The 27,837-nt window shown below is 34.2% G+C and overlaps 1 protein-coding gene across 1 annotated transcript in view; it reads right to left on the bottom strand.

Moving 5' to 3' along the window:
- Nucleotides 1-2,606: 2,606 nt before the first annotated feature.
- The window catches only part of LOC142344726 (X-ray repair cross-complementing protein 5-like), a 62,515-nt gene continuing 37,284 nt past the window's right edge, over nucleotides 2,607-27,837 (bottom strand). The window contains exons 6-9 of the mRNA XM_075396603.1: nucleotides 24,926-24,987; nucleotides 14,728-14,856; nucleotides 8,567-8,741; nucleotides 2,607-3,014 (exon numbers count right to left, since the gene is read on the bottom strand). Coding sequence (XP_075252718.1) covers nucleotides 2,803-3,014; nucleotides 8,567-8,741; nucleotides 14,728-14,856; nucleotides 24,926-24,987 — 578 coding nt within the window. The 3' untranslated portion in view covers nucleotides 2,607-2,802. The remainder of the gene's footprint in view (nucleotides 3,015-8,566; nucleotides 8,742-14,727; nucleotides 14,857-24,925; nucleotides 24,988-27,837) is intronic.

Genomic DNA, 27,837 nt, shown 5'->3' with positions numbered 1-27,837 from the left:
ATGTTCTAGAAGAAAAGCGCAAAATGGTCACACAAGAAATTTACCTAAAAAGACCAACACGTTTACAATAATTGCTATGAACTTCGTGCAAGAGCAATTAAAAAAAGCCGATTTGAAGTTATTGTGACGTCATATGGTCGTAACAAAAATCTTGACGATGAAAAGAACAAAAAAAGACCAACAATAGCCTAAGATATCGCTTCGCGACAATCTAAAAAATTGGACTAAAAACTCCACTATCTGACGAGCCGACTCAAATGACCTTTACCAATCAAAAAGAAAACATAGTTCCACAAATTTATAACGGCATCATCAAAATCTATACACTTTAAGGATAATCGTGTTGAAAACCATGCTTTTCAATCAAAGTTTTTGCAAGGCAAAGAAACTGAAACTGAACAAAAAGAATTGGATATTTAGGCATGCATCAATAGGCAGAAGCAGGCAAATCAAAAGAAGAAACCAGTGAAAACCCTGAAGATTCGGTTCATCTTCCTGCAGTTAATGTCTTCAAAACAAAAGTTGTAATACTTATATTTTGCTCTTGAGGCACGCAGCAACCTCTTGTTGTTTAACCACAATGTTTAAAAATGTTTGACCCCTTGAGTTCAGGAAAATTGAAAATAACAAAATTCCAATAACTAGATATGTCAAAAATTTCAAACTTATATTATCAAAATATCAACTTTGCTAAAATATGCAGAACAACTAATTTACAGGGCAGGGGAAACGTGTTTGCGCATCTAAGATACAAACAGAGGCTAAAACAACAATTAGAAAATTATATAATTTACCCAGGTATAGACTACGTTTGTAAGCAAATGTCCTCAAAACCGAATCAATGCAAACATGATCGACCTACAGACACAACCAAAAACTTGCAAAAGACTACATTGGTTCCTAAAGACTGAAAAAAGAAAATTTCAAAAAACTGGAAAATAGGAAATTTTAATTAAAAAATTAATTACTTTCCTCATAATAAAATCTTCAAAACTATTTCGTTGTCAAAAACTATCCATCAGCCCATCCTGAAGCCACCAAAAAAAATAACTGACTCGGAGAACCCGAAAACTCAAAAAATATTTCATAATTTATAAAAAAAAATTTACCGCTTCTAAAAACTTACAAAACTCAATAAAAAATTCCTCATATTAAACTTTAGAACAATTCCTTGTCCTTAAAAACTTCCCAGGAACCTTTTTTAGGTCCTAAAAACGATTCATTGGCTCCCAGGGATAGAAGCACCCGAAACGACAAATATTTAAAAAATGAAAATGGCAAAAATTACTACAACTTCTCTAATTTAAGTTTGCATTTCCAAAACATACATCAAAAAACAGTAAAGAGCATTTGAGCTTTCACAAGACTACCAGGGGCTTTATCAAATGTCAATTAAAGACCTCAGACCTGTTTAAGAGAAAATTAAAACAGGCAAAAAACAAGATAAAACATCACAATTTTGTGGTCAAAAACTTCAAAAGCGACCTTTACACTTTGAATTTAGTTCCCAGCAACTTCAGCACACTAAGCACCTTAAGAACTTCTAAAGTCAAATAATGCAACTTAAAGCCAGCCGAGCTTTACCTGTTTATCACGTTTCAAAAGCCAAAATTCATCAGAAAAAAGCACAAAAACATCTAAAAAAGATAGCAGCACACCAATACAATCCAAATCTTGAATTGTAAAAAAAGGAGAACTATAATATCCGGCAGAAATGAGGGCGGCATGCACGCACTTCAGTCAGAAAATGGCAGGAATATATGAACAAAACGCTTAATTACAAAAATGACGACAAAATAAAAATCATAGTAGAACAAATTTTCAACTAATATTGACTGAATTTTCATTGAAGAAACAAGAAACTAGACCTAAAAATGACTAGCAATGGATTGGGAAAGCCGTTTATAACAAAACAAAATAATTTAAAAACAGTAGAAAGAGAAGTCAAATTACCGCACGTTAACAAAAAAAACTGTCTAGAGAATTGTTATTTTTTTCTCTACAAAAAAGAGATAAAAAAGACATAACCAACTAACTTCGGAAGACTTGCTCTCCAACGACATAACCGACTAATTTCGGAAGAATTGCTCTCCAATTGCAACCTGCTTCAGTCGGGGGGGGGGGTGGGGGTGTAGCCCGAATGAGACTAAAAATCACTAAGGGGCTTCAAATAAAGTCATTAGAGGTATACGACTATTTAGAGTCAAAGTGGAAAAAGTCAGCAATTTCGGCGCACTTATCATTTGACTTTTGGCATACGCCGCCAATTGAGTTCAACTGCTTGAAATTGTGAATGAGAGACAATTTTAAATCACGCAAAACGTCAAGGGCGTAAAATTCAATCGAAGTCAAAAAGCGGTCAAGCAAAAATATAGCATAAAAAGACACACATGTTTACAATAATTGCACCTCTTCGAGAGCAATTAATAAAGAAAGCTACTGGCTTTTTTGCTCCACTTTTTCTTTCGGCGTGCCCTCCAATTTGACTCCAAAAAACATGAAAATGTGTGAGATCATAGAGACAGCGCTTAATACATTTCAAATTATTTACAAAAACCAAAAGTACCGCCATATGGCAGTAATCAGATTTGAAGCTATACAATTACTTAAAAAATCAAAGAGATTTTGCAAGAAGGCTAAACACTTAGAATATACATGATCAGAAATGAACATTTATGGTTAGAGTGTTTTGGGTAAACAATTGAAAAGACAAGTCAAAAGTCATTCACATCAGAACAGAAAAAATCTCAGCCAGATTACTCTCTATCAACCACAGCGCAATCAATATCAACATATTAAGTGTCAGTTGTGTCTGAAGAACTCCTGAATTGTTTCGATGAGGTTTTGCTTCTTCCCTTCAGTAGGCAGTTGATATAGTTCACACAGTTCCTTCAGCACAGCCACTGTATATTTGCCCAGTTTGTTCTCAGCTGCAGCTTGTCTCATCTCAGCAGGGTTCACTCCAGAAGCAACTTTCTTACTGCTTTGCGGAGGCACTCTTCCTGTTGTTTCAGCTGAAAACAAACACTTGTAGCGTAACTCCCCTTTGAACCGACGGAGAACGATGATAATTACATAACATTTAACATCGTGAATTTGAATACATCAATTAGCATGGCTGGTCCTAATTAACATAGAGAGCAGATAGCGAAATAGACTTGAGTGATGTATAATACAGATGGAAACAGAAATGATTTGAAAAATTTATCTCCGCCTCTTAAAAGAATATACATGTTTTTCAAGTACACTTAACTTTTAAAAGAGCAAAAATCTTTTTGTTGAGTCAGGTAAGTCACGCACGATCAAAATCTAGTCATGACATGCAGCGCACTTAATTCAGATGGGTGTATCCTAGAGAACCTTTTTAGGTGCCAAAATTTGACATTTAAGAGGTTCAAAACCGTGACTTCCCGGTTAACAGTCAGACGGCTTGACCACCCGGCGAAACCACTCTTGCTAACTCCAATTTGGATCACGCAAAAAACAAGAAATCAAGCGTGGAAAAGACACTAAACATTCAAGCCAAAACAAATGCAAAACGAAAAATCAAAGTCAGTCGAACGAAAAAAGACCAAGAGCAGCGCAATATAGCTATGCTGAGTTTACAGCTATGATTATAAAATACAAACAAATAAAAAGCATTGCTTACTCGAATGGCCTTGTGGAAACCAAACTATATCCCAGAATAAGAACTGAAAGTCCTTCATTCTCCACTCTGATCTTAAAATTGAGCTATATTAATGACATTAACAGAATCGCAAAGTTAGTTCTCCCACTCATTAACATGCTCAGATAAAAAAGACTAACGAATCGGGAAACCACAACTTGTTCAATTAGTTTGATACATTAAATTCCTTTAACCACAAGATTAATGCTTTTCAAATCACTACTTTTTTATCGCTTATCAGACAAAGACTTCAAAATCGACAAATAAATCGGGGAACAAAAGATTGGAACAAAGAACACTACCGATGATTCAACCACAAACGAAGGGTTCCTGGTTGCAACAGACGAGGGACCGGGTCCGTTGATATATCATGACACTTCATCCTCAGTGATCATATCAACCCAAGTTGCCGGGTCAAGCACGAAACGAACCTGCGAATTTCTAAGTGCTTTACGTGAAGAAGGTGCGGAAATGCAGCAAATAATAGATCAAGCTATTCAAAAGTCCATATCTGAAGTTCTACTGAAAATAATGGAAAGTGCAACGCAGAGTTTTTTGGAACAACTGAATTCTAGAATAAAGACAATAGTGGAGCAATTTGTGAACAATATGAAGGAGAATCGGAAACAAAGAGTAAACGTCAATATGGAGAAAAATAACACAATTCTTGAATCGGAAATCCTCTCGCAAAATGGGCAGCTGGAAAACTACAATCGGTGGGATAAACTTAAAATTATTGGAATCCATGCCGGATGGTGAGGGAAAATTGTCGCCGAATCTTGAAAAACTAGCACGAACAAATTTATTGAAGTGGCGCAAAGATCGCAGCTCAGGTTGACCTGAAAGATTTATCTATCGCCCATAGATTCCAAGCCGATCATAAAAGAAGCCAATAATAGTAAAGTTTGCACGCAGAGTTGGAAAAAGTGATATGTTTATTAACAAGAAGCTGCTAGAAGATGAGAAGTGGGAAATGTTCATACAGTGGAGGACATCACAAAAGCTCGACTCAACCTCCTCAGATTGATGCGATCAGATGAGAGAATAGAAGCAGCTTGGACAAGGGAGGAAACCAATCCTTTCAAGTATCAGAACAATAGGCACATCAAAAAAAATCGCGGACCTATAAGAGGAAAATGCTTCAATATGATAATAATAAATTTCTTTTTGTGCTTTCCAAGCATGACCAAAGGGCAGTAAAAAATCAAAATGGCGCTAAAATACGGAAACGACAAACTATATTCAGTGTGTTGCAAATGAAAGTGCGATCTCTTAAACCTCATTACAATAACTTAGAAAAACTTGTTCAAGTTTTAAAGACCCTCCCGACTTGATTTGCTTAAGCGAAGCTTGACATAAAAATGACGACGACCCCAAGCTCTATCTTCTCCCAGATTACAGGCAGTACACAGCTGAGAACAGAAATGGAAAAGGGAAGGTATAATGATCCAAGTTTACAATAAGGTATGCTCCCTAAAAAAATCCCAGCCCATTTTCGGAATCCAACAAAGCTTCTCTCAGAAAAGGATCCTTCACAATCAGTGTTTGTCTTATTTACCGCCCCCAAGCAAAAACAAACAGAGTTTTATTTGATTCCTTGATGATTTCCCGCAACAGCATTCAAGCTTGAACAAGACATTGATTTTGACAGATGACTTAATTATAAATACTCTGGTAAAAAATATTCTAACAAAGGAACGCAAAAATAGTATAACAGCAGCCGGTTTTCATCTCCTCCATTCGGAAGAACAAGTTTCGTCGTTTTGGCGAGGCTTGATCCTCACGTCTAGACCACTTCATTGGTCAGAAATTAGACAACACTAAGCTTCCCGTAATGGATCAAGAGACCTTCTCAGACCACTGTCCAGTCGTACTGACAGATCACATCGCAAATCAAAAGAATCAAACTCAAAAGTGCAAGTCAAAATTAAATTACAGTAAAATGAGAAAAAAAAACAGGGAAAATCTACAAGAAGCGCTTAGTCGCAATGATTAAATATAGAAAATATAAACAGTACCTTCGAATGCTTTGATAACACTTTTCAGAATGTAACCGGTCATTCCTTCCCACTTATGTAAAAAAAAACCGAAAACAAAACCAGGCCCAACTGGATCACAAACAAATTAAAAAACAGCAGGACAAAAGAAAATCATGCCCAAAAAAGTGGAAAGAAACAGGCAGCGATTCAAGCCAAAAGGAAGTTAAAGCAACGAAGAAAGATGCCTAGGCATCTAAACTCCCTGTATGTATTGGAAATTGAAAACAAGTATATAAACTAATCAATGATCTTTGCGGGAAAAGTATGTTAAATAGAGATGTACCCTCATTAAAGCCAGGAAAGCCTTGAAAAAATCAGATTCCGCCGAAAAATTTAATGATAGGTTAGCCTTGGTAAGTTAGTGAGAAGTAATCTTCCAGCTAAACCTCTTCATGCAGTTCCTTCAAACAGTCATTTAATGTTTGCTTTTCAGTGTGACATTGTTGAAAGAAATTGAAAACAATTGATAAATTAGAGAATAAGTTTTCGTCAGGTGTTGATCGTATAAAAAACAATTTCCTCAAGGAAACTAAAGATTACCTCTGCAGATATTTACAATTTAGTTAGCCAGTATTTGAAAAAGGCTGTATTCCCTGAAGTTCTCAAATCAGCTCAGCAAAAGCATTTCCAATGCACAAGGGTGATTCCAAGACTGATGATAACAACTATTGGCCAATTTCACTGCTCCCAGTTGGAGTATAGTGTTTGAAAGAGTGAGGTACAACAGGCTTTACTCCTTTCGAGAAAAGTATCAATTTTGTACATCGAACAGATTTGATTTCGCTCCAAACGCTGTACGATAGACGCTTTAGCTGAACTAAATAAAAAAATATACAATGAAGCCCACGTAAGTCAAGTATCGAGAGCTTATTCCTGGATGTTAAGAAAGCGTTTGAAACGATTGAACACGATATTCTACTCTACAAACTCGAGCACCACTAAGTTCGTGGAATTGCAGAAAAATGGTTTGAATCTTGTCGGCAGAACCGTCTACAACACTTTGAAGTATATGGAATCCGATCCAATCAGAAAATGATCCCCTGTGGTGTCCCACAAGGTTCAATTCTTGGACTACTTTTGCTCCTCATCTACATCAATGTTTTAACTGTTGCAAGCAGTAATGTGGACGTTGCACTTTTCGCGAACAATGCAAACATAATTAATATTGGGTGTGAAGCTGAGTTAGTAAGAGACGGCATAGATATGGAGCAGGAGTGTCAGATCAATAAATTATCACTTAACGTTAAAAAAGTGAGCAAGTAGATTTTAAAATAAAAGCGTCTAAAAAACTTCAAAAATGAACCACAGTTTAGGTACCTGGGAATTCAAATCATACGTTAAAAGGATAAAATCTAGTCTTGCAAATCAGTTTGGAATATTGGCAAAGTTACGGCATTTTGTTCAAAGAAATCAACTAGTTCAATACTATAGAAGCAATATGTATTCAATTATCCAGAACGACATCCTAGTTTATCGTTGCTGCTGCTTTTCGACCTTACTACCAATATATGTTTATCAGAAAAAAATCTGAAATTGATGCCTTTTTGGATATTTAAAAGCGAAAAGCTTCTTACTAGAAATGGAATGCTCAATGTATTTGAACTGCATATTTACGAGCCTCCGAGGTTTGTTCTTCTATCGATAATTGATTTGCACTCTGAAAAAAATTTAAATGAGATGTTTGTCTTCCAACATAAGTCAAACACTCGTAAGAGCGATCTCAATTTGCTAATTGAAATTAAGCCGAATAAAAAGTTTCATAAAAACTCAATACGATATCGTGGAGCCAAATTATACAACTTCTTGAGGTTAAGGGGAACTCTAGATGATATGGAAAATAAGAATTTATTTTATTGTTTATCAAAAACACACCATTCTTTGAGAGAAAGGTTCATTCTAATTAGCATGGAGCTAGTAAGAAAAATATTTGAATAGTTTGTCAATATGAAATATCAACTCGGAAATATAGTACGGAGGGCCCTGATGGGCTGTGTTGATATTTTCATCCACTTTTTGGCGTTTGATCAAGAGTAAGACTCTGAAAAAATCTTCGGTCAATCGCTCAACCAAAAACCTCGGCAAGGGGCTTCAAATGACGTCATTAGAAGTTATTATATACCATTATAACCACTAATAAAGTTTAAAGTGAATCAAATTTCTCCAATTTCGACGCACTTTCCATTTGACTTTTAGTAGTGAACAGCCGCCACTTGAGTTCAGCTGCTTGAAATTATGAAGGCGAGAGAATTTCAGATCCGCAAAACAAAAAAGGCAAGGGCGCAAAAGTCCCTCGAAAAGTCAAATCGGTCAAGAGAAAACTGTGCATAAAAAGACGTTTACAGTAATTGCTTCAAACTTCGTTCAATTAATTAATCCCAGCTGAGCTTCATTTACCAACTTTACCAATTTTTTTGACAAGTTCAATGGAATCTTGAAAGTGGAACGAAATCCTCAAACAAAAATCAGAAAATCAGTTTGAAATCAGACAAAAGATAAGAACAATATATGGTATGAACTATTTGCCAATCTGTGAATGAATTAAATAAATTACAGGAATGTCTTCGGTGAGCATGAAGCGAAAATGAGTACTATAATAAGCAGATTAATTTCTTCCAAACACGAGCGCATCCCTTTAAATAGTGACCTAGGAGCATTCCAAAGTTGAATATAATATTTTCGTTTCAAGTGGCTTTAACCTTTTGGTTTTAATCTAATTTCGAAATGATGTTGCATTTCAATTGTTTCGAAATGAATTTACTTCTGCTAAACAATTTAAAAAACGATATCAACACCAATAGGAAACAATAGTCACCGAAACAATAGACGCCGAAAAATAAAATGAGGGGTTCATAGATTTGACCTTTTCTCTTTGTGCCTGCCGCTTTTGCTCCGCCATCTCCTCCGGATCCTGGCTGAAGTCCGATGGAACGTACGAACTCCTCACCAACAGTACCCAGTCTTTTGTCAATGGCATCTGCTTTTGGGTCTATAGAGTCCTCTGGCTCATCCACTGCATCCTTCTCCAACGCAAGAGCCTGACAACAAGATCTCCCATTTTTATCAGATACCATCATAACTGTTCTCATACGAAGTACTGAAAACTTAACACTGTGATTATCACAAAAGTACCAAAAATTATTCAATATCTGCTCGATAAATTTCATAACCAATCATATCGTTTTCAAGAGATTTGTGCACTCTTGTGAATTTGATCGCTTATTAGTGAAATAAAGTCGAAGGAAGATAAATATCAATTAAACAGTAATGATTGATGTCAATGCACGCGCCTCGGCGTACGTCGTTAGAGCAGGCCAGTTCCAACAAGAACATGTTGCGCGGTCTCTATGAAAACCTTTTATGGTCCCAACGATTGTTGCATTTTTGTTTAAAAGTTTTTCAAATAAAGAAAGTTGACTAAAAAAAGATTTTCAAATGCCATTGCGACGCATTAAATTTTCCCCGTTTCAGTATCAGTAACTTGTTCATAATCGAAGACAGCTTAACTGAAATCATTTACTGAAAAAAATATATTTTGTATCTTTCATGTAGACTTTCATTCCGTCTGCTAGACGCAGAGTTATAAAGTAAAGGTAAAATATCTTCCTCATTTCGTGTAAACAAAACAACTTTTACTCAAAGAGCAGAGAATTTGGCGAAGAGTAGGGAAAAGTAGATTACACATTTTTATGAAAAAGGATTAACAATTTACACTGCTTGTTAAAAAAATTTTTGTTTTTCAAATATATCACAGTAATGGAGAACTAGTTCAGTGTTGTGACTCAGAGAAATAGATACCAAAACCAATACCTGGAAATCGACAAAAAAACAGTGAAAGTGACAACATTTAACATTGAAACATCAGATCTCATCATTTATTAAATTCAGAACATAACGGACTAAAGTCGGGCGAATTGCTCTAAACAAGCGGCTGGATTCGTGGGATTGACGGGGGGGGGGGGGGTAGGCAACGATGGAGGGTGTCTTCGGCTGCATACGTCCTTACGGCCTGAACGACGTGGTGAGGTGCGTGTGTGTGTAGGGGGGGGGGGGGGGGGTGAGAGGGGGTGGGGCGAGGACGGGGGGATGTGCGAGAGGAGTGAAGTGGGTGAGGGGTCAAACTTTAAAAAGCGCTCTTCACACCATTAGTATACGTCTCAAAAACATTTTCTATGAAACGCATAAGTTTGGTAGCAATTAATTAAAACAAGCTATTTGAACCTCTCCCGCTCATTTTTGTCAGATGTTTTTACTTGACATTTCAAAAATACTGAATCTGCTTTTACTATGTTCTCAGTTACTCCTTAGGACTAACTGTATAAATCTCTTAGAAATTGAATGAATATTTGTATTCTAGATTTCATGGTAATCGAATTTAAAATATCAATTTTCGAAGTAAACCAACTTGTTAGAAACGTAAAAAGATGGAAAAAGTGACAAACTGTAAGAATTTTAAAACCTCGATATTTCCTCAAGAAATCGAAAAAAAGTTGTGAATATTTCTTCAACAAAACAGTCATTTCATTTACCAAGGTATTGTTAGTTATGTCACTTTAAATCTCTCAGCAAAAGATATCAACAAAACACTATATCAACAAAAAAGAAGTCAGTCCGGCTGGTATAAGCAGGGGCTCAACTTAAGCGTGGGGTTGTATCTTGAAATTCCAGACTATTTTAAATTTGAATTTCAGAAGGAAACTACCCCGATTTAAGTTTGCAGCATCTTAACCTTTGAACGAATGTAATTTTGTCCACTCAAAAATCGAGAAAAATTCACTAGAAAAATCGGATCTTTCAAGCGATGAGAGGTACGGTTGCGAAGGCTAGATGAGCTGGGGCTTCAAATCGACAGTTGGATGATGGTGGAGACTGGGAGCGTCGAGGGGGAGGGCAATGGGGGGCTGATGGGTTGACTGAGGGGGTCAAACTTTTAAGACTAAGCACCGCCCTTCACACCATGAAATTGTCTCCTCAAAACAGTTTTGGTGAATCGCATTCTCAGAGTATAGCAAGGATTAGAGCTCTAAGAGCATTTAATGCCCTCCGAGCGCTACCTATTTATTCCGTTTTCGAGGACGAAATGTAACATGAGTCAAACAAAAAATCGGCGAAGCGAAAAATCACATAAAAAAAGACCACAGGACTAATATAATTTGCTACAAACTTAGTATGAGAGCCATTAAAAACGCGACAGCTATCCATGAAAAATCCGAGGTTTACAATAGATGCTTCAAACTTCGTTCGAGAGTAAATGATGAAAACGTTTACGAACATAGCCGGCAGATTGCCAGAAAATAGCCGCAATAGTTTCGTAGATTTGCAGTCTGAAAAAAACAGCAAAGACCGACCAAAAAATTACTCTTTTCATTAAAGGAAGCGATGATAAAATTTGATTAAGAACCTGTTTGAGTTATTGCTGCTTCTATTAGCTGCTCTCAAATAAGTAAATTCCATAGTGAGGAAGCCATCTTTGAGAGAGAGAGAGAGAGGTCTTGAGAATCATTTATTATTCTATTAATATCTTGAGAATCATTTCTATTAATATCTTGAGAATAATTTCTGTGTCTCTAGAGGCTATCCGTTAACTCAATTCCAAGCATTAAAAAATTCATTGGCTCAAAGATCGATAGGCAATAATTTTTAGAAAAAAATCTCAAATTTCAAAAAATAGATATTCGTTCTATTAAAATATTGAAAACCGTTCAATTGCCCACTAGCAGCTATCTAATAACATATTATAAAACCCTGGATGATGTTAGCTGGCTACTGAGGCAAGAAAAACTGAACATAAGACAAATGTTTCGAAAAAACTTCAAAAGATCAAAAAAATTTTTAATTCGAACAGCAAAATTGTTGATAACAAATCCATTGAAACAAACAACCATGCAGTAACTTTTTAACAGACCGTGGAATAGGTTTTCTGAAACTTGAGAATGGACAAATCAAAAATTGACAAAAACTTTAGGAAACCTTGAAAAAATTGCAAAAATTAAATTAAAAAAATGCCAAATTTCGGGACATTGAAATGTTGAAAACCAATCCATTATTTCCATTGTTACTAAAAACAATGCAGTGCTCTATTGTCAAACCACAAAGGACCTTTCCTGGCCCATGTAGCTGGAAAACTCAAAAAACGACAAAAATTTTCAAAAAACTTCAAAAAAAAGCAAAAATTAGCATCATTTTGCATGTTTGTATTTGACGTACCAAACATATAGCTCATAAAATGCTCATAACAAGTTATTTTGTCTCGCAAAAATCCTTCATTATTTTTCAAAAACTTCAACGTAAGACAAACAAAAAAATTAAAAAAAAAATCACAAAAAAACATTTGAGCAACATTTTGAGCCCAAAAACTCCTAAAAATGACCTTTCAACCTTTAATTAAGGCCATCCCAGCAACTACACCACTCAAAGCACTTGAAGGAATACTAACGTCCACTCTGGGCTTCTAATGAAACTTAATGCCCGCTGGGCTTCACCTGTTTATCCCGTAACCAAAATCATGAAAAAACATAGCAGGACAGGTCTTGAAATACAATCCAAAGAATCGAATGAAAAAATTAGAAGTGCGCTACCTGACCACAGATTAATTGAACAATGCCAGCCAAAACAAAAAAAATCATCTCGAAAAATTGAGAAACTAAAACAACTACTCATTTCTAGAACTCAAGCTTTTACCCAGAAGACAAAATTTGATCCTTTTACAAATACCTATTTGAAAAATATGTTAAAAGCCAATTTTTGTCCCCGAAATCGTTCCAGGATTATATCTGCAAGACTTGAAAAAAATTCACCGGCACTTGAATATCGATCAACTCCAAAAATGACAGAAAAAATTCAAAAAAAGATAAAATGGAGATAATAATATCCGAAGAGTGATTTCTGCGTCGGTGTCTCTAGAGGCTATCCAGTAAATCGATTCAAAGCCTAAAATATTCATTTGCTCATATAGATCCATAGGCAAAAATTTTTAGACAAAATTTCAAATTTCAAGAAATTTGTTCCATTAAAAGCTGAAAACAATTCCATTGCTCCCTAGCAACTATGTAATACCATACTATCAAATCCCGGAGGAGGTTACTTGGCAACTGAGGCCAGAACCACTGAATAAAAACCATGTTTGCAAAAAACTTGAATTGCAAATTTTATCAAAAAATTCCAAATTCGAAATGTTAAAGTATTTGTATCAATTCGATTGACATTAACAACCATGCAGTCACTTTTTATCAGACCGTGGAATAAATTTTCTGGCACTTACGAAAGGACAACTATCAAAAATTGACAAAAGATTTAGAAAAAACTGCAGATTTTATCAAAATTTCCAAAATTCGAGTCATTAAAAATGAAAACCATTCCTGCGTACTAAAAACTACGCAGTGCCCTATTATCAAACCTTAAAGGAGATAGATCACTGGCCCCTGAGGCTAGAAAAACCCAAAAAATGACAAATTTTAGAGGACTTGAAAATAACTGAAGAAATAAGTATCATTTTGCGTGTTTGTGTAGTACCAAAACAAATAGCTCAAAAATGGTCATTACAAGTAATTTTCTCTAGCAAAAGACCATCATTTTTTTAAAAATAGAAGACTAAACAAAAAACTCCAAAACTTCAAAAAAAATGGAAAACTGCACAGTTTTGAGCCCAAAAATGTTGACCTTTTAACCTTAAATTAAGGCTATCCCAACAGCTGTGCCAGTCTTAGCACTTGAACGAGCCCAATTTGGGCCTCTAATGAAACTTAATGCGCGCTGGGCTTTACCTGTTTATCCCGTTTTGAAACATCAAAGTCATTGAAAAATGTGTGAAACATCTTACAAAACATAGCTGGCAGATTGCCAAAAAATAGCCGCAATAGCTTTGTAGATCCGCAATCTCAAAAAAAAACAATAAAAAGACAGAACAAAAAAGTTCGTCCTTTCATTGAACGACGATATGTTATATTTTGTTTATTAAAAATCTGTATAAGTTTTTGCTGCCTCTATTAGCTGCTCTCAAATAACCTTCATTTAGAGTGACACACACCCATTTGACCTTATCTCATTGAATTAAATAAAATAAAAGTCAATTTCAAAGTGAGGTAAGTCAAGTGTGACCAAAAATTTAATCACGCGAATGAACAAAAAAACTCGCTGCACTAAGAGCGAAAAATGACGTCACACACGTACTTCAGTTGAAATTGCATAAACGAATGAACAAAAAGTGGCTGTGACGTCATATGGTCGTAACAAAAAACATGACGACGAAATAAAAAACCCAAGAGAAGGCCAATAACAGCCCCAGCTATCGCTGTGCGGCTATTAAAAAAGAGCACCAATACAATCCTTTTCTTGGATTGTAAAAACAGGAGCACTATAATAGCCTGCTGAGATGAGGGTGGTTATTAAATAAATCATGATTTCTCCTCTTCGAGTCGTAAAAAGACCAACACTTGTATAAAAATCGCTTTAAACTTCGTTCGAGAGTAATTAAATAACATACATTTTTAACTAGATACTCTCAATCAACCAATTTTTTATGTTAAGGCACAAAAATTTAGATTGGTTTTTGTTTTTTAATCTTTTCACATGACGATAGGAAGGTAAATAAATCAGCTGAAACGGTAGGTGAGACATCTAGGGGTTCTAAAATGATAGTAGGAGTATCTTTTTCGAGAATCAAATAGAATTTTATTTTTTTTTGCCCTGTTCATTCGATATGTTAGTGAATTTAACTCACTGATAATTTTCTTCTTAATAATTTTCTCCCATTAGTTCGCTAAACAATCGGTATAGCCAAACATCTCAAAAAACAGCGCCCCAATGCAATTCAAATTCTTTGAATTGTTAAACAAAAAACAAGAGAAGACCAATAATAGACCCAGCTATCGCTGTGCGGCTATTAAAAAAACTATCACGAAAAATATTGCTGAATAGTTTATGAGCTATTAAATGCTACTATCGTCTCTATTTTAGAACAAATTATCCAAAATTTACGTGAAAGGTTTTCACATGCACCTACGGAATATGGTTAATATTAGTTACTTCGACATAGGCGTAGAATCTAGCCAGCTGAGGATTGCGGAAGTTCTCTGGGTCGAAGTTGAACTTGAGTTTGTTCACAACAGCTTTCGCTGCTTTCACCTGCTCTTCTGAGGCTGTCGGTCGAGGTTGCTAAAAGGCAGAAACCATAGAAATCTAAACCTCCAAGAATTTAAATTTGATAAAAAATAGTTTATTTTGATATTAAGAAGTGTAATATTGCCAGGCAAATGCGCAAAATTTATTAAGTAAACATAGCTGGCAGAATGCCAGAAAAAAGCTGGAATTTTATCACACACCTGCAGTATTAAAAAAATGAAAAAAAAAACAGAAGGACAGGTCCTGACGTACAATTCAAAGAAGTTTCATTGACGTGACAAAAACTACACCTAGAACGGCCTGTGAGTGAATTGGGAAAACCATTTCTCAAAAAATCAGATTAAAGAAATTAAAAAAACTGAAAATCAATATCAAAATTCCATATGTGAACAAAAAACCACTAGCGAGAAAGCGAACTTTTGTTCAAATTCAGTTTTGACTCTACTTTAAAAATAGAGTGAAAAATTTCCACGCCGCAAAACCGGTCGCTTATTCGCTCCATTTCTTGTTTCGACATGACCAAAATCACTACTCCAATTTGACTTCAAAAATCATGAAAATGTGTGAACAAATCTTAAAAAAACATAGCCTGAAGAATTCAGGAAACGACTCGAAAGAAAAATTAACGCCCCTAACTGACATGAATATTATTCTACTGAATGACCACAATAACTAACAACATAGCTGGCAGATTGCCAGAAAACAGCCGCAATAGCTTTGTAGATCTGCAGCCTCAAAAAAAACTGTAAAGACAGACGGAAAAAATGTCTTTTCATTGAAGGCTGATTGAAGGCTGTTCTAATTTGATTAAAAAGTGAGGTAAGTCAAGTGTGATGAAAAATTTAAGCACGCGAATGAACAAAAAAACTCGCTCCACTAAGAGCGAAAAATGACATCACGCACGCGCTTCAGTTAAAATTGCATGAACGAATGAACAAAAAGCAGATTTGAAGTGGTTGTGACGTCATATGGTCGTAACAAAAATCACGACGACGAAATAAAAAAAACATAGCCGGAAGAAATCCGGAAGCAACTCGAAGCGTCAAAACTTCATTAACAAAAATGTAATTGCAACGGAAGCGACTACCTTTTGTATTAAACCATTAACTCACTACCTCTCCAGGTCTGCTCTAAAAATTGGTGAAACTTAAACCGAGAAACAAGATGCAGCAAAATTTGATATTATTGAAAACGTTTGGTAATGATAAAAAAATAATTAAAATGGTCAAAGACCTGATTGTCTGAAAAAGCTGACAAGGTTATCAATAGCCCTCAAAAAAATCATGATTCTAATCTGAAAAAGATCGCGAAAGCAAACGGCAGATAATAAGCTTAGAAACTAAGTTAAATCTTTTCAAAACAGAAAGCTCAAATATAAGAATCAGAAAAAACCTATAATAAAACTTCTAATCACTGTGATTAAGACAAAAAAACAACACACAACTGTTCCTTGTTGTACATAAGCTAGACAACATGATTTCATACTAAATCAAAAATAAAATTGATCATAGAAAAGACATAAGCAGCAGAAGAATATTCAAAGGCAAAAATTGTTTAAATTAATGCCAAGGCCGGCAGAAAGCTGTAGTAATTAGCTATAAGTAGAAATTTTGGAAAAAGGTTGCTATCAAACTCTCAGTACCGCATTATGTTGAATGAAATCAATTGCAAACCAAAGAAATGACGAAAATCTAAGAAAAAGCTGAAATCATTCATTTTTTTACAACTGAAAAAATCAATATAACAAAAATAAATGTACGTGCCAGGACAAAACTAGAAGGGTACTAACTAGAATGTAAATATGGGCACAATATAAGGAACACCGTAACAAAGACATTCTTGATTTTTGAAAGTTAAAAATCAATTTAAAAAATTCAAGAATAACGAATTCATTTCATTGTTCAGCATTCAAGACATAGAAAACATAACTAGTCATCCGATACAAAGATCTATCCTCCTGAAGAAAACAGAAAAAATAGGAAAAAGCAGAGTTCATAAACACGAAACATTTTGCAAAAAAAAAATGGTTAAAGAACTTTTAAGTTAAGACTGCTTTTATGAAAAGGTTTTAGCTATTTTTTCAAAACTTAACGCCAAAAATGATTGAAATTTTATTAAAACGAAATTAAAGTCCCTCATGTTGCAAAAAAAACTTTCTAGCAATTACAACCAAAAAACAAACGAAAAACTGACAAAAAACTGAAAAAAAAATCGGAGTAGCATACGTACAATTTTATGAAACAAAATTACATCGAGGTAGAAAGAGGCGTTGAGTAAAAAAAATTATCAAAGCGAAGTTGCCATATAAACTGATTTTTGACAAAAAGACGGTTCAAAGTTCCAAAAATGAAGAAATTAATATAAAAAAAGCCAAAAAATAACTACAAAATCAAGAATTATGTGCCAATTTTGAACTTGAAACAAATTTTCAGGCTCTGCAAAACACTGCGGTATCAATTTCTGAGGTTGACAGTTCAATATACTATCGAATAAAATTTATTTCTACAAGAAACCAAATTAAAAGCAAAAATTGGGCCACTTAGACGAAAAAACGGTTAAAAACGGTCATCTATATGTGCAATTCAGTCAAAAACTACTTTTCAAAGTCAAAAAGTAATTCACTAAACGCAGCGCATGATCAAAAAACTTCTCTCGCTTAGCGAAAATCTGTCCACCAAAACAGCTTTTCTCACTTTTGCTTTTAGGTCAAAATGCCGCGTGAACAAATCTACTTCCTGTAAAAAAAACCGAGAGAAAACCAATACTCCTCTTCGAGTCATAAAAAACCAAGAGACGGCCAATAATAGCCTCAGCCATCGCTGTGCGGCAAATAATAATGCTTATCCTACTGAATAACACTAATCACTTTAAACAAGAAAATGAAAAGACGATAAAGCAATTAAAAAAAACAATTTTTTCCAAAAACCTATACCGTACGTTTAGTTTTATTTCCTTGAGCCACAGCCAATTGAGAGAAAAATCCAACACAAAATTTTCAAGTAGAGAAAACGGAGGTAAGAGAAAGGAAATGGAGAACAAAACCAAAAATGTTCTCTGTAAAGTTGCAACAAAAATTAGCCATAAATTATGGATCAACTGCCATTATGCTGAATCCAAATCATTATTTTTAATACTACTTCTGGTCAAGCGTCCACCAATTCAAAACATTTTCGATTTAAAAAAGTAGAAACGGCGAGCGAAAAAAAGAGAAAGTTAGAAAAGAAAATTGTAATATCTGTCATTGAAAAGTGCAGTAAATATATTCAAACAACACCTCTAGAAAAGTTCCTATTAACAAAAAATACAACGCCTTATTACAATTCAAATTCATTGAATTGTTAGAAAAAGATACAAAAAGTTAAATGAACATTAATTGGAGTGAAAGTATTCAGTTACTAAAAATTAGGGTTAGTTTACTCTGTTGGTTTAATCTCCTTCAATTCAAGCAAGTGAAAGTCATTCTGAAAGTGGGGAAAATCATTTTTGAGAGCAAGGTAGGCCAAGTGTGTCCTAACACTTAATCAAGCGAATGAAGTGCATTAAAAAACTATAATTAAAGACCTCTCATTGAAGAAAACTAGGTCTAGAACACAATTTTATCGAAATTGCATGAATAAATGACCAAAGAGTGAACTTGAAGGAACAAACCGCAAGAATTCCAGAATTGCATCGAAGCCGAGGAAATCGCCAATCAAATTTAACCTATAAACCAACAAACATGTGAGACAATGGACACAAGTTGAACCTGCACGGATTTCACGTACCGCTATTGGCAAAGAATATTTGAATATAATAAACATCTACAAGACCCGGAAATGGAGCGGATAAAGCTGAAGGTAAATAAAATTGTCCAATACTAAACGCAAACTCATCTGATCATAAAACTGCTTATTACGGCCTTCGTAAACTTTTAAACTCACGAAAGCATAGAAAAAATACGTCACTCAAACAGATTGATAAAGCTAACTACGAAAAACTAACGTATTGTAGCTCTACAACTTGCGCTCCACAACTTCAATATGCATAAAAAATGCTTTCCAAACATGCTCCAAATCGACATCAATTTCAAAACTCCTGAAATACGTGAAATCAATTTCATTAAAATTTTGAAAAATTACCCAAATCTGCATTTTTATAGCCACATAATCTATAACAGTTTTTCACAATGCAGAAACGCGAAAACACAGATCTATCGACAAACTAAAAATTTCATCAAGATTCAAATTCAAAAAATAAATAACACAAAATCTGCAAAATCATCGAAGATGGGCAAAATTGGGCTTTGCTTGTCAAACAGGCTGAAAATAAATTCGTCAAAAATCTTGTGTAAAATTACGAATTAAACATATGCAGATCAACATTGGATGGATTACTCCCAAACGCCACGCTGCCGCATTTCAAATTAGAGCGAGTCTAGCTCAGAAATGTTTTATGGGTGTAAAATAACTACCCCACAAAGGGTTTGATCACCGGACCTTCACGTTGGCACACTGTTATCTTAACCAGTCGGATAAAAAAGGCTTTGACTTCTTTTCGCTCAAAATCAACTTACCAATAAACTTTATTTTAGAAAGAGACACCATAGATCACTCTTAAAAAGGAAGAACTCAAGCCTCAAAAATTCACTCAAGAACAAGAAAGTTCTAGAACAAAAACGCAACAACGGTCGAGCAATAATTTCGCATAAAGACCCACACGTTTATAATAAATCAAAATTCGTTAGAGACAATTAAATGAAGTTATGTAATCATTCAGAAACATGCTAACATGACAAAATGAATTCATCAATTGCAAAAAAGCAAAAAAATAACACCCCGTGAATTGACGGAAAGAATTAATTCTGAAATTTTCTAACACTAAAGATTCTAAACCAATGGAAATATTTTTTCCGGTAATGTCGAAACTAATTCAACCCAAACTAATAAAATTGGAGAACTTATGAAAAACTCAAAAAGACCCCTTTATTCGTTATTTCTGCTATTCAGAAAAATCATCAGTAAAGCATAAGGCAGAAAATTTGAGATTTGAATTTTTAAAAAGATGAAAAAATTGCACTCCCCAACTTCAATATGCATTAAAAATGCTTTTCAAAAATGCTCCAAATCGACATCAGCTTTCAACACTCCTGAAATACGTGAAATATATTTCACATTAAAATAAAATTTTGAAAAAATACCCTACACCTGCATTTTTACAGCCACAATCTATGTTTTTTCTCACTGCAGATACGCGAAGACACAGATCTATCGACAAACTAAAAATTTCATGAAGATTCTGATTTAAAAAATAAAGGAAAACAAAATCTGCAATATCATCAAAGATGGGCAAAATTGGGCTTTGCTTGTCAAAAAGGCTGAAAGAAAATTCGTCAAAAATCTTGTGTAAAATTACGAATTAAACATATGCAGATCAACATTGGATGGATTACTCCCAAACGCCAGGCTCCCGCATTTCAATTCAGGGCGGGTGTAGCGCAGAAATGTGATGGGTGCAAAATAACGACCCCACAGGGGGTTTGAACACCGGACCTCCACGTTGGCAGACTTTTATTTTAACCAATCGGTCAAAGAGGCTTTGATTTCTTTTCGGTTTACCAATAAAGTGTAAAGAAAGTGTAAAGAGCAAAAACGCAACAAACGGTCGAGCGAAAATTTTGCATAAGGACCCACACGTTTAAAATAATTCAAATTTTGGTTGGAGACAATTAAATGAAGTTACGTCATCATTCAGAAACAACGCTAACATGACAAAAGGAATTCATCATTCGGAAAAAAACAGAAAATAACACTCCGTGAATCGACCAAAAAATTCATTCTGAAATTTTTCTAACTCCAAAGATTTTAAACCAATGGAAACAATTTTTCCGGTAATTTCGCAACTAATTCAACCCAAACTAATAAAATTGAGGAGAACTGAAAAACTCAAAAAGACCCCTATTTTCGTTTATTTCTGCAAATCAGAAAACGCATCAGTAAAGCATAAGGCAGAGAACTTCAGACAATTGAATTTTAAAGAGTTGAAAAAATTGCTCTCCACAACTTCAAAATGCATAAAAATGCTTTCCAAAAATGCTCCAAAACTCCTGCACTATTTTTTTTTTTGAAAATTTCCGATGCAATGAATTCTGAAATGAATCTTTTGCAAGTCATTCATACGAAAGAAAAAGACAATAGATTGAGACAGTAAAACAGTTTCAGAAAACACTTCATTCAAAATGTGAGAGAATATCATAACATTGAAAACTAATTAATATTAAAAGAACTCAATGCTTAAAAAAACGAGAAAAATCAAAGTAGAACGGGCCGAAAATCAAAGTAGAAAGGGTCAACTTTAAAAAACATACAATAGCAGAGCAAATAGAACAATAAAACTGTGACCGGGAAGAAGAATAGCAGGAAAAAAGTGCCAACTAGATTGAAGAGTTTGAGTTCATAAAAGAATAAGTCGGAAGAATTGCTCTCAAACGACTACTCGGAGCTGGAACCCTTTGGGGACGTAACTAAATTCATTAACGGGGATCACTAGTGACTTGAGTTTAGCTGCTGACACTTGAGAAAGAGAGTGAAGTTTACATCACGCAAAACGACCAAGTCAAGGGCGTAAAAGTCACTCAAAAAAAAAAGTTCGAGACAAAATTTTGCAAAAAGACCATCACTTTTATTTTGTTGGAGAGCAATTAAAAATTAGAAAAGAAAAACGCAAATAAATGTTGAAAAATTAAAAACAATGAAAAACAAGTTAAATTCAAAATTTGGCAACTACAGTGCAAAAAATCATTCTAAAAATGCAACCAAAACCGAAAAAAAATGTTGAATAACAAACAACAAAAAAAATCCACAAAACTGGAACAAAACAAGATCTTCAGAGCAAGAAAACCATCTCCAAAAGCAACTAATGCCCCAAAAAACAAGCCGTCCAACTGCAGACAAATGACAAATTGCTCTCGAACGATAGGCGGGGCAATTTAATTCAAGAGCTGTAGATAAGATAGATAAGATAAATATTAGTTTATTGCTGCAACCATATCCGACGACGATTGGATTCAACCTCCAACCTCGGGAATCCTCAACAGACGACTTTACTACTCGTCTATCAGTGCCTTTGTCATTTGCTAAGCAACAACCGCTTTTAATTCAGCAAACAAATTTTACTTCGGAGTGAGAGCAGTTGAGCTTACTCAGAAATGAAGAAGAGAATTACGAAAAAGTCCCTTGAGAAGTCAAGAATCAGAATGTTCTAGAACAAAAATGGAAAAACAGTCTAGCAAAAAATTCGCATAAAAAGCAACCCGTTTACAATAATTGCTTCAGATTTCGTTCGGAACAATTAAAAGAAGTCACGTAATCATTCAGAAACAACGCTTACATGACAAAAAGGAATTCATCATTTGGAAAAAAGCAAATAATAACACCCCGTGAATCGACGAAAAAAATTCATTCTGAAATTTCACCAAAAATTTTGAATCAATGGAAACATTTTTTTCGGTAATGTTGAAACTAATTCAACCCAAACTAATAAAATTGAAGAGAACTGAAAAACTCAAAAAGACCCCTATTTTCGTTATTTCTGAAAATCAGAAAACGCATCAGTAAAGCATAAGATAGAGAACTTCAAACAATTGAATTTTAAAAAGTTGAAAAAATTGCTCTCCACAACTTCAAAATGCATTAAAATGCTTTCCAAAAATGCTCCAAAGTGACATTAGCTTTCAAAACTCCTGTACTAGTATTTTTTGAAAATTTCCGATGCAATGAATTCTGAAATGAATCTTTTGCAAGTTATTCATAAGGAAGAAAAAGAAAATAGATTGAGACAAAAAAAAACAGTTTCAGAATTTTACTTTATTCAATATGTAAGAGAATATCATAACATTAAAAACAAATTCATATTAAAAGAACTCAATGCTAAAAAAAACGAGAAAAATCAAAGTAGAACGGGCCGAAAATCAAATTGGAAAGGGTCAACTTAAAAAAACATAGAATTACAGAGCAAATAGAAAAATCAAACTGTGACCAGAAAGAAGAATAGCAGGAAAGGAAAAAGTGCCAACTAGATTGAAGAGTTCAAGTTCATAAAGGAATAAGTCGGAAGAATTGCTCTCAAACGACTACTCGGAGCTGGAATCTATTTGGGTCTTAACTAAATTCATTAACGGGGATTACTAGTGACTTGAGTTTAGCTGCTGACACTTGAGAATGGGAAAGAAGTTTATATCACGCATAACAACAAAGTCAAGGGCGTAAAAGTCACTCAAAAAACAAAAATTTCAAGAAAAAATTTTGCAAAAAGACCATTACTTTTATTTTGTTCGAGAGCAATTAAAAACCAGTCAGTAAAACGCAAAAAAAAACAAGTTAACTTCAAAATTTGGCAACTACAGTGCAAAAAATCAATATAAAAAATGCAACCAAAACCGAAAAAAAATGTTGAAGAACTAACAACAAAAAAATCCACAAAACTGGAACAAAACAAGATCTTCAGAGCAAGAAAACCACCTACAAAAGCAACTAATGTCCCAAAAAATAAGCCGTCTAACTGCAGACAAATTGCTCTCGAACGATAGGCGGGGCAATTTAATTCAAGAGCTGTAGATAAGATAAAAATTAGTTTATTGCTGCAAAGACATCCGACGACGGTGGGATTCAACCTCCAACCTCGGGAATCCTCAACAGAAGAGTTTACTACTCGACTATCAGGGCCTTTGTCATTTGCTATGCAACAATCGCTTTTATTTCAGCAAACAATCTTTACTTCGGAGTGAGAGCAATTGAGATTACTCAGAAATGAAGAAGAGAAGCATAAAAAGTCCCTTGGGAAGTCAAGAATAAGAATGTTCTAGAACAAAAATGGAAAAACAGTCCAGCAAAAAATTTGCATAAAAAGACCAACCGGTTTACAATAATTGCTTCAGATTTCGTTCGAAACAATTAAAAGAAGTTACGTAATCATTCAGAAACAACGCTAACATGACAAAAGGAATTCATCTTTTGGAAAAAAAATAACACCCCGTGAGCGTGAAACATTGTTAATTAAACCGTTACGTCTTACACTCATACATAAGAAAATCCATGAGTAAAAAAAACAAATAAGTTTAAAATCATAATAGTTAAATAGGTGGGGCGGAGAGACTAGCGAGACGTAAAGTGCTAGAACTTATTGCCCTCCAGGCTTAATCACTTTTTTAAGGAGGAACCGTCAAATGGACACAGAAAAGATCAGACGAAAACTCGCATTAAAAAGACCAGCGATGTTAACATAATTGCTACAAATTTTGCTAGGAAGTAATTGAAAACCTGTATTATTTACTGCAGAGGGTTACATATTAGCAGATTCAACTAAAAACAATTTTTGAAAAAAAAATTCTACAACAAGCAAAATAGATGAGCCAAATGGACAAAGCGGCAGCCCTTGATCAGAACTATTACTCGGCAAAAATGGTTTCACACAACAACACTTTCACTCACTTTCGCTTGTATTTCAAAAAACCCCGCCTCAACACAGTACTTCCAGAAAATTCCAATCTCTTCGAAGCGTAAAAGACCCAGAGAAGGCTCATAATAGCTCGCCATCGCAGCTATTAAACAACTAATGAAACTCATCGACAACAATACAATGAACAATTGCACATTACAATTATCGACAACAGTTAACACCCAAACCTCACTTTAACATAGCAGATTGCTTTTAAAGAGTATGTTCAGTTTCTTCCGAATTACATTTATTTGATTTTTATTAAATTGACTGAAAAATAATTACCTTCAAAAAGTTCAATAGAGGTATGAAATTTGCCCACCGGAAATCGGTTCAGATTGATAAAGCCTCCATCAATTGAAACAGAAATTTGAAAGAGAAACTCCAGAAATTAATGATCAGGTTCGACATGTTTCATGTGGATTGCAGCTTTACAATTATCTGGTTTTTGAAAATTGCATTTGGTTTCTGCTCATTTTTATTCACTAACTAAGACGAAAAGCAAAAATTGACAAAAATTGGTTTGAAAAATGTAACAAAACAGACAGGATACCATTTAACATAGCATTTTTAGCGTTTACTTTAATCAATGAGCATTATGGCTGCAAAATCAGAAGGAAGAATTACTCACATTTATTTTGAAAGATAGGTCACGCATATCCTCCGCATATGGTATGTAGATGACGTGAAAACCTAAAGCAACTGGCAGTTTTCTAAAAGTTACTGATAATTGATCAAGTGCACTTCGAAATACCGAATGTAGATAAGTAACCTCAGATTCAGCCACAACTTCGACTTATTTTGCTCAACATAGCATATACACTTATTGGTCAGACAAAAATTAGCAGAACGAAAAAAAATCTGCGTTGAGAGAAATTTATAAAATTAGAATGTTTCTCAGCTTCACTAAGCGAACTTTTCGTCAATAATTACCCAATGAGGCTCGATAATGTGCGTTTGCACATAAAATTCCGCCCCTCTCATACACATTCTTGGCTTAACTATCTGCAAATGAAGTAGACATAGGATACGTATAATATATAACCACTCATTGATGAAAATAAGTTACAATTTGACGAAAATTTTATCTGAAAAGTTTAATCTATGATCCGTTGAACGTCTTTCCTAAACCAATGGGAACTATCAGTAATAGGATAATGTGATAAGATTTCAAAAGGATCCGAAAATAAGAAAAAGTACCCAAAAATTTTAAAAAAATATGAAAACTAGTGGCATTGAAGTTTTAAAACTAATAGATAGAAAATAGAGCCGCTAACCAGATTATTGTTGGCTGGACTAGAAATAAAAAAGGACCCTGCAAGTACTAGGGCTGACTAAAAGTTCACGAAAAAAAGTTTAGGATTGGTTAATGTTCAAAAATTTCGAAAAACTATTTTTTAAGTCTTAACAGCCTTTAAACTCAAAAGCTTTCAACAGAGGTCAATAACTACGCTCAGATATAACACGATGGCGGGAAAAAATGTTTTTCATGCATAGATAATCAATAAAACATCACAATAAGTCTTAAGACTATAAAAACAGCAACAAAAACAGGCGAAAACCAAAATTCAGTAGAAAAGTGCGAGAAGAAAATTTTGAAGCCAATTAAACCATTAGCTTTTCTCTGAAAACTTTATCTGTGATCCACGGAATGTATTCTTTAAGCCAATGGGATTAGAATAATATTTGGATAATGTGTATAATATTTTGCTAATATGATAAGAGTTCAAAACTAACCAATAATACGAAATTATCAAAATTCAAAAAAAATGAATGCTTTTGTCACTGAATTCATTAAACCAAAAGTTAGAAGATAAAACCGCCAAGAACATTTATTTTAGTTGCAGTATGGGTTCTGTCAAAACCGAGACTGACTAACAGTTCACGAAAATTTTGACATTGGCTAATGTTCAAGAAAATTCTCGAAAAATTACCTATAAATTCTTAACAGTCATTAATGTTTGTCATGCATAGGGGATCAATATGACATCACAACAAGTATTATGTCTACGAAAACAACAAAAACAGGCAAAAACCAAAAAATCAGTAACAAAAGCGCAAAAGGTCGAAACCATTTGAACCGTAAACTTTTCTCTGAAAGCTTTATCTGTGATCCACGGAAGTTTTCCTTCAAGCCAATAGGAGCTGTCAATTTTAGGATAATGTGATAAGATTTCAAAAGTAAAAAAATAATACGGAAAAATCCAAAATGTTTTTGAAATTTTTTGAAATCTTGTGTCATTGAAGTCATATAACTAAAAATTAGAAGATAAAACTGCTTGCCAGATCAAATTTGGTTACAGTAGGACAGGAGAGGGTGCTGTCATCGCAGAGACTGACTTACAGTTCACGATAACAAGTTTACGATTGGTTAATGTTCGAAAAATTAATTTTAAAGTCTTAAAAGCTATTAGCTGTCCTCTCACAGCACTAGATATGTTCACTTAAATCTCATTACTGAACAAATTGCACTCTTAGTCAATGAGTCCATGCCAAAAGATGCCAAAAAAGTAGTAAAACCTCAAAAAGGAATTCAAAAATTTCTTTTAAAATTAAGAAAACATGAGCAATTGCAATTCCTTGAAAACAATTTTTTTCGTTCACTGGGTTTCATTTGACTGTAAAAAAGTTTTTTCATTAACGGAACCTCGATATGAAAAGTGACTTGTCTCAAGTTGACCTAAAAAGCAAAAAAAAGTAGAAGAGTTTTAAAAAAGAGCTCAAATAGAATTCGAATTTTTTTGACATTGAACCTCCCTATGAGACCAGAACTAGTATTTTTTAACGCCTTTAGTCTATTAAGAACACAAACAGTGGTCATTTTTTGGCAAGAAATTTAAGTTTGAATTACTATATTTATTGAAAATGTCTAATTTGAAGAAAATACACACTAAAAGTGAACAATTATCCATGTTCACACAAACTTCAATCCTCGACAACTCCTCGAAAAAACGGAAAATCAAAAAAAAACCTTTTTTATTTTGAATTCTAAAAATTCTGGACCAGCTTTTCAAAGATACCACTGACATTTCTCTGCGATGAATATATCGATCGGTTAAAATTTACTGAACAAAAAAAACCATGAGTATATAGTTCCTCCACCCCACAAGTGGGGTCTGAAGAAAAAGTGGGTGCAAAGTGCAAACATGCGAAGACGTTTTTATTGATTGAGAAATATAGAAATCACAGAAAAATAGAAAAAAGAAAATAAATACAAATGATATCAAGCAAAAAATATCAACTGCTGATTCCCAAAAGTCGAAAAAAATTGCTCTTTGATATCCTGCCATTAGGAAAAAAACGTCTGATATGATGTTAAATCATTAATATACAACCAGTTTTTACAACAACAACTTTCGATTGTCAACAAAGCATACGACACTACATTCGCAAAAAATAAAGCAGAAATCTTTTCTGTTTTGAAAATTAGTATTGTTAAAATAATCAAAACCAATCATATCATGATTACGAGATAAGCTTCACAATGAATATTACACAACAGCGCCGTTGACAAAAAACAGACAGAAAAAATTGACAAAATAC

This window comes from Convolutriloba macropyga, chromosome 8 (genome assembly GCF_964194025.1).
Source record: "Convolutriloba macropyga chromosome 8, txConMacr16.3, whole genome shotgun sequence".
NCBI lineage: Eukaryota > Metazoa > Xenacoelomorpha > Acoela > Convolutidae > Convolutriloba > Convolutriloba macropyga.
Note: the sequence above shows the minus strand (reverse complement) of the source record. Positions and strands in the feature narration are given on the sequence as shown.